The 13,170-nt window shown below is 45.5% G+C and overlaps 1 protein-coding gene across 1 annotated transcript in view; it reads left to right on the top strand.

Annotated features, from left to right (window-relative positions):
• Positions 1–5,538: 5,538 nt before the first annotated feature.
• The window catches only part of LOC123153692 (uncharacterized), an 8,350-nt gene continuing 718 nt past the window's right edge, over positions 5,539–13,170 (top strand). Inside the window, exons 1-6 of the mRNA XM_044572689.1 lie at positions 5,539–5,791; positions 6,102–6,287; positions 6,388–6,432; positions 12,078–12,176; positions 12,281–12,308; positions 12,513–12,646. Of these exons, the coding sequence (XP_044428624.1) occupies positions 5,555–5,791; positions 6,102–6,287; positions 6,388–6,432; positions 12,078–12,176; positions 12,281–12,308; positions 12,513–12,646 (729 nt within the window). The 5' untranslated portion in view covers positions 5,539–5,554. The remainder of the gene's footprint in view (positions 5,792–6,101; positions 6,288–6,387; positions 6,433–12,077; positions 12,177–12,280; positions 12,309–12,512; positions 12,647–13,170) is intronic.

The following is a 13,170-nucleotide window of genomic DNA, read 5'->3' as shown; positions in this document are numbered from 1 at the left end:
TCCCCTCTTTCTTCAACAAATATCGGTATGTTTTCGGATTCGTTTTGTTCATGCGATATGTGCAAATCTTGGAGCGTCTTTTGCATTTAGTTTTCATTTTTCTTTTATGCACCATGCTGGTATGAGATAGTCCTTGTTTGATTTATAGAATGCTCTTTGCACTTCACTTATATCTTTTGAGTATGGCTTTATAGAATGCTTCATGTGATTCACTTATATCATTTGAAGTTTGGATTGCCTGTTTCTCTTTAATAGACAACTGCCATTTGTAGAATGCTCTTTTTTTCACTTATATTTGTTAGAGCATGGGCATATTTTTTAGAAAGAATTAAACTCTCTTGCTTCACTTATATCTATTTAGAGAGATGAAAGGAATTGGTCATTCACATGGTTAGTCATAAAATCCTACATAAAACTTGTAGATCACTGAATATGATATGTTTGATTCCTTGCAATAGTTTTGCGAGATAAAGATGGTGATATTAGAGTCATGCTAGTGGGTAGTTGTGGATTGTAGAAATACTTGTGCTGAGGTTTGTGATTCCCGTAGCATGCACGTATGGTGAACCGTTATGTGATGGAGTTGGAGCATGATTTATTTATTGATTGTCTTCCTTATGAGTGGCGGTCGGGGACGAGCGATGATCTTTTCCTACCAATCTATCCCCCTAGGATCATGCACATAGTACTTTGTTTCGATGACTAATAGACTTTTGCAATAAATATGTGAGTTCTTTATGACTAATGTTGAGTCCATGGATTATACACACTCTCACCCTTCCACCATTGCTAGCCTCTCTAGTACCGCGCAACTTTCGCCGGTACCATAAACCCACCATATACCTCCCTCAAAACAGCCACTATACCTACCTATCATGGCATTTCCATAGCCATTCCGAGATATATTGCCATGCAACTTCCATCATCATATACATGACTTGAGCATCATTGTCATATTGCTTTGCATGATCGTAAGATAGCTAGCATGATGTTTTCATGGCTTTGTCCGTTTTTTGATGTCATTGCTACGCTAGATCATTGCACATCCCAGTACACCGCCGGAGGCATTCATATAGAGTCATATCTTTGTCCTAGTATCGAGTTGTAATATTGAGTTGTAAGTAAATAAAAGTGTGATGATCATCATTATTAGAGCATTGCCCCAGTGAGGAAAGGATGATGGAGACTATGATTCCCCCACAAGTCAGGATGAGACTCCGGACGAATAAAAAAAGAGAAGGCCCAAAAAAATATTAAAAAAATAAAAAAATGAGAGAAAAAGAGAGAAGGGGCATTGTTACTATCCTTTTACCACACTTGTGCTTCAAAATAGCACCATGTTATTCATATAGAGAGTCTCTTGAGTTATCACTTTCATATACTAGTGGAAATTTTCATTATAGAACTTGGCTTGTATATTCCGATGATGGGCTTCCTCAAACGCCCGAGGTCTTCATGAGCAAGCAAGTTGGATGCACACCCACTTAGTTTCAGTTTGAGCTTTCATACACTTATAGCTCTTAGTGCATCCGTTGCATGGCAATCCCTACTCACTCACGTTGATATCTATTGATGGGCATCTCCATAGCCCGTTGATACGCCTAGTTGATGTGAGACTATCTTCTCCTTTTTGTCTTCTCCACAACCACCATTCTATTCCACCTATAGTGCTATCTCCATGGCTCACGCTCATGTATTGCGTGAAAGTTGAAAAGGTTTGAGAACGTCAAAGTATGAAACAATTTCTTGTCTTGTCATCGGGGTTGTGCATGATGTGAATATTTTGTGTGGTGAAGATGGAGCATAGCCAGACTATATGATTTTGTAGGGATAGCTTTCTTTGGCCATGTTATTTTGAAAAGACATGATTGCTTTATTAGTAGGCTTAAGTATTATTGTTTTTATGTCAAATGATAGATTATTGCTTTGAATCACTCGTATCTTAATATTCATGCCATGATTAGACATATGATCAAGATTATGCTAGGTAGCATTCCACATCAAAAATTATCGTTTTTATCATTTACCTACTCGAGGACGAGTAGGAATTAAACTTGGGGATGCTGATATGTCTCCGTCGTATCTATAATTTTTTATTGTTCCATGCCAATATTCTACAATTTCCATATACTTTTTGGCAACTTTTTATAATATTTTTGGGACTAACATATTGATCCAGTGCCCAGTGACAGTTCCTGTTTGTTGCATGTTTTTTGTTTCGCAGAATATCCATATCAAACGGAATGCAAACGGGATAAAAACGGATGGAGAATTATTTTGGAATATTTGTGATTTTTGGGAGGAAAATCAACGCGAGACGGTGCCCGATGTGGCCACGAGGGTGGGGCCCACGACCACTACAGGCAGGCGCGCCCCCACCCTCGTGGGCTCCTCGTAAGGCGGTTTATGCTCTACTTTGGCCGCAAGAAAGCTAATTTTTGGAAAAGATTTGGGTGAAGGTTTCAACCCAATCGGAGTTACGGATCTCCGGATATAAAAGAAACGGTGAAAGGGCAGCAGAACGGAACACAGAAACAGAGAGAGACAGAGAGACAGATCCAATCTCGGAGGGGCTCTCGCCCCTCCCATGCCATGGAGGACATGAACCAGAGGGGAAACCCTTCTCCCATCTAGGGAGGAGGCCAAGGAAGAAGAAGACGAAGGGGCCCCCTCTCCCCTTCTCTTCCGGTGACGCCGGAACGCTGCCGTGGCCATCATCATCACCGCGATCTTCACCAACATCTCCATCACCTCCCCCCCCCTCTATCTACAGCGGTCCACTCTCCCGCAACCCGATGTACCCTCTACTTGAACATGGTGCTTTATGCTTCATATTATTATCCAATGATGTGTTGCCATCCTATGATGTCTGAGTAGATTTTCGTTGTCCTATCGGTGGTTGATGAATTGCTATGATTGATTTAATTTGCTTGTGGTTATGTTGTTGTTCTTTGGTGCCCATCATATGAGCGCGCACGTGGATCACACCATAGGGTTAGTTGTATGTTGATAGGACTATGTATTGGAGGGCAAGAGTGACAGAAGCTTCAACCTAGCATAGAAATTGGTGAATACAGGATTGAAGGGGGACCAATATATCTTAATGATATGGTTGAGTTTTACCTTAATGAACATTAGTAGTTGCGGATGCTTGCTAATAGTTCCAATCATAAGTGCATAGAATTCTAAGTCAGTGATGACATGCTAGCAGTGGCCTCTCCCACATAATACTTGCTATCGGTCTAGTAAAGTAGTCAATTGCTTAGGGGCAATTTCTCAACTCCTACCACCACTTTTCCACACTCGTTATATTTACTTTATTGCTTCTTTACTTACAACAGCCCCTAATTTTTATTTACGTAATCTTTATTATCTTGCAAACCTATCCAACAACACCTACAAAGTACTTCTAGTTTCATACTTGTTCTAGGTAAAGCGAACATCAAGCGTGCGTAGAGTTGTATCGGTGGTCGATAGAACTTGAGGGAATATTTGTTCTGCCTTTAGCTCCTCGTTGGGTTCGACACTCTTACTTATCGAAAACTGTTGCGATCCCCTATACTTGTGGGTTATCAAGGGCCCAGAGATACCTCTCCGACAATCGGAGTGACAAATCCTAATCTTGATCTATGCCAACTCAACAAGTACCATCGGAGACACCTGTAGAGCACCTTTATAATCACCCAGTTACGTTGTGATGTTTGGTAGCACACAAAGTGTTCCTCCGGTATTCGGGAGTTGCATAATCTCATAGTCATAAGAACATGTATAAGTCATGAAGAAAGCAATAGCAGTAAACAAAAACGATCAAGTGCTAAGCTAACGGAGTGGGTCAAGTCAATCACATCATTCTCCTAATGATGTGATCCCATTGATCAAATGATAACTCATGTCTATGGTTAGGAAACTTAACCATCTTTGATCAATGAGCTAGTCAAGTAGAGGCATACCAGTGACACTATGTTTGTCTATGTATTTACACATGTATTATGTTTCCGGTTAATACAATTCTAGCATGAATAATAAACATTTATCATGAAATAAGGAAATAAATAATAACTTTATTATTGCCTCTAGGGCATATTTCCTTCAGTACCCACTGGATACCCATTCGGTACAGGATACCCCATGGGTAATGAAGTGGGTGGGTATAGAAAATTTCTGTGGGTGTTGGTTTGGGCAGAAGGAGGTTGTATCCGTCCATATCCTACTCATTGCAATCCCTAGGGAAAATGCCTCTCCTTTCACTTGGTGTGGCTGGGTGGTGTCCCTGGTGGTGGTGGGTGTGTACCCCTTTCTGGGCTAGGAAAAGGAGTGTTTTTATAACAAAGAAAATTTTCAACTTCTCAAATTTTCAACGTCTCAAATTGAAGGAGTTTGTTTCAATTTTTTTGAAGGAGTTAAACATTTTAGTTCCTTGTTCTTTTTTTACCAAATTTAACTCTCCAAATCAGAAATTTCAACATTTGGAATTTGTTTCTTCAGAAATTTCAACAATTTATTACTCTTTCCAACAAAACTTAAAACATAGAGTATATAATTAATGTAACATTGCTACATCGAAATGTGGTAGCCTTGGCCCTTGGGCATGGCGGACTGCCCCCTCGGTGGCTGTGGCGCCGGCGTTTTGGCATGGGTGGCCGGCTCCGATGGCCTGCCCTCTCATCCGCGCCGAGGTGTTGCTGGTCGAGCACGAAATTGGGACTGCTAGGTGGTGGTGAGGGGCGCGCCTATGTCTCACGTTCAGCGAGTTGAGCTTCCAACTCGCTGAAGCGCGAGCATATGGGCCAGCCCAGTGTGCGGGAGGACACTGCCTCGTTTTGTTTTTGTTTTTGTTTTTTTTCACGTTTTTATTTTGTATTTTTATTCCATGTTTTACTTTTGTTCGCACTTTCAAATATTCAAAACATATATTATCACAAAATATACTTTACATAATGTTTTAGAACATATTAATCATGAATTTGAAAAATGTTAAATGTGTATAGAAAAAAAATGTTGATCACATATTTAAAAAATGATGAAATCAAAAAATTGGAGAAATGTTTAAGAAATATATAAAAAATGATAACCAAGCATTGGAAAAAAAGTAACCAAACATTTGAAAAATGTTAAATGTGTATAGAAAAAATGTTGACCATGCATTAAAAATAATTATTTTTTATCATTGTCTGTCCTCTGTCCCCTCTATCGCCACCGCTCTCCGCTAGACACGGCTGGCCAGGATCGTTGGGACCCGAATCCTGCTGCCGCAGCACCGATCTGTCCGGATCCGCTTGCCGGATGCTGGGAGGCTAGCGGTTGCCGTCGCCGCCTCCTCCGCCGGCCAGCGCCAGGTACTCACAAGCAAGGCCGCGCCCAGAAAGCAGGTCCCGAGCGGGCCCTTCATCTCCGGCAGCACGGTCAGCCCCACTATGCCTCGTGCTCGCTCTCAGCCGCGCTCTGAATCTTGTAACCCTGCCTGTCTCACCTGCACTAATCCACAACTGTTCCCACGCACAAACCTTTTATCTGAACAGAAACATTCCCCTGTGTTCCCTATCCAGTCTTCACAATGGAAACCGCCAGCAAAAGCGTCACCAATGTCGTGCGCTCCATGAAGCTGCCCAAGGTGGACGGCTACTGTGCCACCAAGACCATGGGCAACGAGGACTGCATCAAGTCCACCTACAGCATTGGTGGGTATGAGTGGGAGACCTGCATCTACCCCGCCATGATGCCGCGCGCACGCGACGGCACCCCGTGGGTGGCGGTGAAGCTCGTGTTCCTCAGCGAGACCTGCCCGTCCATCGTGAGGGCGAACCTGAGCTGTCGTCTGGTTGATCCGAGAAGCGTGCTTCGACCGTCTGAAGAAAAGAGTGTCATGTATATTCAACCGTTCATGGGTATCACGTTGTCTGCAGATGTGCTTGCCTTTCGTCGGTGAAGATTGTTCGCTTCCAGTTCGTCTCATGTCGACGGGCACCCTGGCATCATCCGGTTATCTCAGGAATGATTCTTTTACCGTGCTATGCGTCGTCACCGTGCTGAAGGAGGATTTGCCAGCACGAGCAGCAACAGTGCCAGGTAAAGAAGTGCCTGGATCATCACCTAGTCTGCAGAAGCACCTTGCTGAGCTCCTGCACAGTGGGTTGGAAGCAGATGTCACATTTCTCGTGTCCGGCAAGTCCTTCGCTGCACACAAGGTCATCCTGGCTGCAAGGTCCCCTGTACTGATGGCCGAGTTCTTTGGCCACATGAAGGAGACGAGCTCTCAGTGCATCGAGATCAAGGACATTGATGCGGTGGTATTCAAGCCGTTACTTTACTTCATCTACACCGACTCTGTACTGGAATTCGATGTTCAGCATGAGGCGATCACGATGTTGGCTCAGCATTTACTTGCAGCTGCTGACAAGTATGGACTGGACAGGCTCAAGGAGATCTGTGAAGGTAAGCTCTCTGATGGCATCAGTATCGACACGGCAGCGACAACTCTGGCTTTAGCTGAGCAGCATAACTGCCCCAAACTCAAGGTGAAGTGCGTTGAATTCATAGTTAGTACTCCTGAGATTCTTGATGCTGTGTTGGCGACGGATGGATATAAGCATCTGGAGGCAAGCTGTCCTATGGTGTTGCCTGAGCTTCTTAAGTCTGCGCGGGGCAGAAAGAGTTGAAGGGTAACCATAATACTGCTAATGATGCAAGATTTTATCATGCCTGTAGTCTCTGTTTATGGTTGCCATGCATATGTGGTCTAGTAAGAACCCTGTGTCTGTATCTATGTTTTTAAAGCGTCCCTAAGGCGACGCCTAGGCGTCGAACCGCTCCCCCTCCGCTTTGGAAAATCGACCGCTTTGGGCGCCTAGGCGTCCAAAGCGCCCGCCTAGGCGCCAAAGCGCCCCCCCCCTCCCTAAGGCGGTAAGGCGTCGCCTTAAAAACATAGGTCTGTATTCACCTCAAATTGAAAAACTTATGCTCATCTACTTATGTTATGACCAACTTATTGCTTGCATTTCCTCTCCAATTCGATCTAATTTAATGCTAAATGGTCCAGAATTTAGTATCTCTCTTCTTCTGTGCTTGTCAATATTTGCACAAGCTGATACATATGTGTGCCCAGCTTGGTAAAAATATGCTATTTCAGTGTTGTTAAGGGTAGGATGATTCAGACTTTCAGAGTGTGTAGACATGATTTGCTCAGTTGCAGCCTGCAGCCAAACAATCATTGTGTTTGTTTTACCATGTAGTATCTTTTGAACACATTGTCACATCAACTTTCGGAACAGCTTCAGGAAACTAGGTACCATCTCATTGTCGTAGTTACAACGTGAGGGGCTTTCTGTGTTGGAGGCGAAGAGCCAACACCTTCCTGTTGCTGTCTTGGCGACAAGCTGTCCTTCAATGCTGGGTGACCTTCTCAAGTCTGTGTGTGGGAGAAAGAATTGATGCATCTCTAGGTGCTACCCAGGGTCCAAAATAAGATGTTGCATAGTCTCTGTTTATGTTTGTCATGTTTGCATGTCTAGTTAACTTGCGTTTTTGTATCCTGTCTTTCCAATCAACTAAAGCTCAGCTAGGTTCCTCTCTGTTTCTGCTTACTATGCATCCATCTACAGTAATAACGTGTGTTTACTTCACCTATGTTATGTGCAATTTTACTGCCCTTGGTGCGCAAACAGTGTGATGTGGTTTAGTGCTAAATGGTTCAAGATTTTGTCTATTCATGTATGCTTGTCAGTGCCACAAGGTGATACATGACCAGGGGGTGCAGCGCAGGGCTTGGCAAGAACTAACACCTGAACGGTACTGGGGTCTGCATATCTTGCATTGTATGTTTTGTGCAGCATCCTGATTCATGGACTGAATATAGAAATTTGTAACAGAGTTAAATATTGCTTCATGTGGAGATTGAAGGGACCTAGCAATAATTGATGGTGTTCTCTTCTACTTCTGAGCATGCAAGCTTGGTTTGTTGTTTCGATGCTTTCTGCGGGTTTGATCTCTTTGTGATCAGATGCAGGGTTGGTCTCTTCGTGATCAGATGCAGGGTTGATCTCTTCGTGATCAGTAGCAACGAGATGCTACAACTACTCGCAAATGCTACATTCGATGGCGGGGGATGCTATAACCGGCAAATGTTTTTGCTGGAACCAACCATCGGAGTTTTTACTGATTTTCTTATTTGCTGGAAGCGACATTTTTATTTGTTGGAACCGGCTAATTGTTTTGTTTCAATAGACAATTGAGCTTTCGTTTGCTGAGATTTTTCGCTGCAACCGGCATTAATTTTTGCTATTACCGGTGAGGGATTTTGATACATCCAGTATGGCGGGGCTACGACCCCGACGGCGGCGACTCTTTTTTTTTGCTGCAACTGTCATTGTTTTTAGCTACTACGGGCGATGTTTTTATTGCCACATTCATTCAATGTCGTTTACTGGTGGCTGTCGTTCACGCAATCCTGTGCAACGAGTGTCCATGGCTAGTGGAGATGGCGCATCGGGGTGCTGCAACCATGGAGCGTCGACGGTGGGAGTTGCAACCGGCCGAGGTGGAGCTGCAATTGAAATGGACTAGCGGGGAAGGTTTCTCCGGCGAGCAGCGAACGGGCTGTGAGGTGTTGGGGTGCGAGCGCCCGGCGGCCGACGGTCGTTGCCCTCGCGGAGCTGCACACGGTGGCGGAGTTGGGTGGGGCAGCAGAGGGGGGATTTCTTTTTTGAGATGTGCTAGGAGGAAGAAGACGAGTCAAGGTGGAGGCCAGATCGGGATGACTGATTTTGAATGGTTGTGGTGTGCCAGATAGAACGGCTGCGCGTTGACCGACCCAAATTGGGCTGGTCGACCAGCGCCCAGTACTGGCCAATCAAAAACGGAAATGTTAACGCCCACACGTGTGGGCGTTCATCATCCCGACCACACGCAAGCATCTCCGTTGGCAACTGTTTGCACGAATCTTAAAACAAACCGGTCGGTTTTCTGTGCCACGTAGGACGAGGCGCGTGTGCGGTGTGCGAGACAGTTCGCCCGCACGTTGGTTGCCATCCTGCGGTCAGCGGTTGCCATTCGGAGGCGTGCGGTGGAACTGCAATGCGCCCGCACGCCACACTCCGATCGCGGTTGACGTCAAACACGTCACACACCTCTGCCCCTCTCCGTCATGGTTCCATTTACTCACCCGCACTGCAGTTACTGGCACAACCCACTCGCATTTCAAACCATTGGAGGAGAAGGCGACGGCGGAGGCGGAAGAATCGACGGGGCTCGCCGGAACGGAGCGGCTTCGCCGGAGCGCCTGCGGGTTGAAGGTACTGCTCGATACAACTCTGGCAATCCCTTCCTGCATTTTCCCCCTTCCCTCCCTGTTCGATTCCTCGATCGAGATTCGTAGAGATTCAGGCGATTCGGTGATGCGTCGGCGTTCCCGCCGGCGCCGAAGTCGTCTGTTAGCCGTTTTTGGTGGCACTGGGCAGTTTCGTCGCGGCCGCGGCCGCGGCATCGTCGATGTGGTTATGCTTGTTCGGAGGCACGCAATAGTATTGCCTATGGATTGGGCAGGTGTCTCCCGGTTTGTTTGATGCGCATTTGGTCCGAATTTGTGTTTGCAGTCAGTTCGTGGGAGAATTTTGAGGGTGAATTTGAAGTCGCGGTAGTTGCCATTGAACCTTAGATTTAGTTAGTTGGGTTTTGAAACTGTAGTATGAGGCGAACTTGATAGTTTCATTAACTATCATGATTGTGTGGCAACTAACTCCCTGAACGAATGTGATAGTTGCCACAAATGTGTTTCCCCTTTGTGGCAACAAATTACTGAAATGACTGTGCTAGTTGCCACATGTAAGCTTTCGCATGGGGCAACTATTTTTATTGAATGACTGTGATAGTTGCCACACACACGCTCTTCCATGTGGCAACTAAAATTTGCTGAATTACTGTGATAGTAGCCACAAACATGCTTTTTATTTGTGGCATCTAATTTTTCTGAATGATTTGTGATAGTTATCACACTGTGATAGTTGTCAAAATCGGTAGTCAATGTAGTTTCAGGAGCCAACTGCACTGGACGGCAACTAATGTGCACATCAAGTGTGCCTGTTGCCACTTGGATAGTATATTCATGTGGCGAATAGAATGTGAACACACTGTCTGTTGCCATTCTGCAGATAAGACAGTGTGGCAGATTGGCTGCATAATGTGGCAACCAAATTTGCATATCAACTCTGCAAGATGCTATACATATGCTTTGCATGTGGAAAGTTTTTCGCTGACCACCATGACAATTTGGTCTGTTCCTATCTCAGCAGAATGGCTCGTGGCGATCATCAAAACGATGATGATGCTTTCATGGATCCACCACAGCGTAATCGGGCAGCTGGACGGAGAAAAGAGGGTGATGAGGTAAATGTTCGCACATCCCACCTTCCTCCTGATTTGTGTTACTGGTTGACACCTCGAGCTTGCAGTCGTCTCACACGAACTAAAATTTCATGACATTGCAAAACATGGCAACAACTGATCACTGTTTGCAAAAACATGGCAACAACTGATCACTTTTTGTCTGTTTTTTGCAGAAGAAGAAACATATTCGCAACAGAGCCTCCCAAGAACGACTGACTGCGTTGACTGACAAATTCACCGACGATCAGAAGGGGGCTGCTGCTGAGATGGGTATGCAGTCTATGATGGATGTCCGGTGCACGAACTTTGTCAACCCTGTATGCGACTGGCTTGGTGAGATCTACGACCCTGCCTCCAGGGAATTCGTGATTCCGGGACGCGGAAGACTACCGTTGAATGAGGAATCCGTATTCTGCACTTTGGGTGTGCCTCGTGGACATATGAAAGTCCCTTACGAGGTCAAGAATGAGATCGAGGAAGCGCTGTTCCCCCGTTTGTTTCCTGGGTCTGAACCCATGCCGAACACGTCCGCAATGGCAGATTCGCTGCAGGCCATGACGACGCACGGAGATGTTTTCAAGATGAAGCTACTCATGTACCTCATCTCAGTTGTTTTCGCGCCGACCACCTCTCTTCGCCCAAGCAACAAATGCTTCCCCATCCTGGTGAATGATCCATCTTTACTACTTTATTTTCCTTTGATCTTTTTGGCTCCGATGTCATGTGTAAAGCTAGTGACTGCCAGCGTTTTCCGATGTTTTTTTCCATTTGATTTCTGATGCGGCAACCCTTTTTTGTCCTGAAATTTTGTGTGGTGCAGGCGGATCTGGGAAATGTGAAGAACATGAATTGGTGTAAGTTTATTGCCGACTTCCTGCACAATGCATTCTCAAGCAAGATGTACCAAAAGGGTTGTTGACTGCATTTAATGGTATTTTTTACCAGTTCTTTCTGTGAACATGTTTTTAACACACTTTTATTCATGCATGGCAACCTGATCATAACAAGATGGCAACCTGATCATATCAAGATGGCAGCTGCCATAATGACAATATGGCAACTGGCATAATGACAATATGGCAACTCCCATCATATTAGTATGGCAACTGTCATCATACTATGATGGCAACTGCCATCATAACAACATGGCAACTGCTATCACACTATGATGGCAATTAGCACATGGAGATGGCATATTCTTCTTTTTCTTCTTTCTTTCATGCACCTCAACTTGATTATCATGGGAACATATTTTATCCTGTTTTCCTCCACACAGTACCCATGATGGCACCTGATATTTATTTCTTTTTAAAATTGTTTTGCATCAGCTCATGTACGTCGACTGTCTTGACCTGTCCACCGTGGACTTCACTGGGACAGGAGGCCCGCCGCCTGCGCACAAGTTTGCTGTTTTTGCATGGACTATCAATGCTGTCAAGGCTATGCTTGCCGCAGACAAGGCTACTGACACCACATATGGAAAACTGCAGGTTAGTTCTGGTTTCTTTGCCCACACGACATGCCTACAAATTGGCATGAGGCAACTGTCTGTGGGTCATAAGAGATGACTACCTTTGTTATCCATGGCTGTCTGAGTACTGTATCCATGTCTCATTCCACATGGCAACCCTTTTCATTCGTGCTTAAACTTACATTCTCTCTCTTACATCCTAGTTTTTTTCTTTCTTTGTTCTTTCCAGCTGATGGCCAAGCATGCTATAGACTACAGCGTGTTTGGGGGGCCTCAAAACTTTGGAAAGTGGATGGACGTGTACTCAGCTCCGTCTTGCCCTGCCGAGGTAATCAAAAGATCTACATCTATGGTTTGTCGTGGAGTATTTTTTGATATCGTGCAAGTGATTGCAATACGGTGGTCATTGATGCTTCTTTGTTTTGTGCACAGGCGAGGGCACCTGTTGAGCATCTAATAGGTCAGTTTGTATCTGGAATGACCGGCTTGCTCGGGAAGTTGGTTGAGGGGTGGACGTCCCTCAGTGGCTCTGACAGCGACGCGGTTGCGAGGCAGTTCACTTCGTTTGTCCCAGAACGTACACACCGGCCAACCGGTTGCCGTGGCCGGTATGACTACAACAGTTCCCAAGAGCCTACTGACACACAAGATGAGCTCTGTGGAGATGCTAGTCTCAGCAAGGATGACGACGATGTCATGGAGAATGTGCAAGAGGACACCGATGATGTTGATCATGCTGAAGTTTACGCAGGTGGTAACAAGGGCAAGGATGCAACAGATGTCCCCCAACCGGAGAAAGTGAAACAACACACGGCTGCGAGAGGCGAGGGGGTTTTGCCATCAAAGAGGGGGAGGGCTCCAGAGGGTGTTGGGCAGGGTTCTGCTGGCAAGAGGTCTAGGACCGACGCCGTAGCTGCCAGGAAGAGGTTCGACTTTTATTTTAGTTTTTTGCTTTGTCTACTTTCTTCGAACAGACTCATCCTTTTTTGCACTTGTTTTTGCCAAGCGCGGCAACGAGTTTGCTGTCTGACAATTGCCACCATTTTTTTCCTCCATCTCATACGTGCAGCGAGCCGACAGCTGGTGGACGAGCAGTTACGAAGAAATAGGCGCCAACGCCAACCCGTGTTTCTGCTCGGTTGAACAAAGGCGCCCCCATTGCCGGTGACACCCCTTCCACCAGGTCATCTCCTCGCACGACGACGACCAACACCGGGGATCCTGTCGTGTTGCCAGACATGAGGAAGGCAGTCAGGAAGTAGGTTTTTTCATCCGCTTTCATTGACATAGTGCTATACTTTCTTGATTTTCCAATGCATCCG

The sequence above is a fragment of the Triticum aestivum genome, chromosome 7A (assembly GCF_018294505.1).
Source record: "Triticum aestivum cultivar Chinese Spring chromosome 7A, IWGSC CS RefSeq v2.1, whole genome shotgun sequence".
Taxonomy (NCBI): Eukaryota; Viridiplantae; Streptophyta; class Magnoliopsida; order Poales; family Poaceae; genus Triticum; species Triticum aestivum.
The sequence above is the reverse complement of the archived record's forward strand: the minus strand, read 5'-3'. Positions and strand labels throughout refer to the sequence as shown.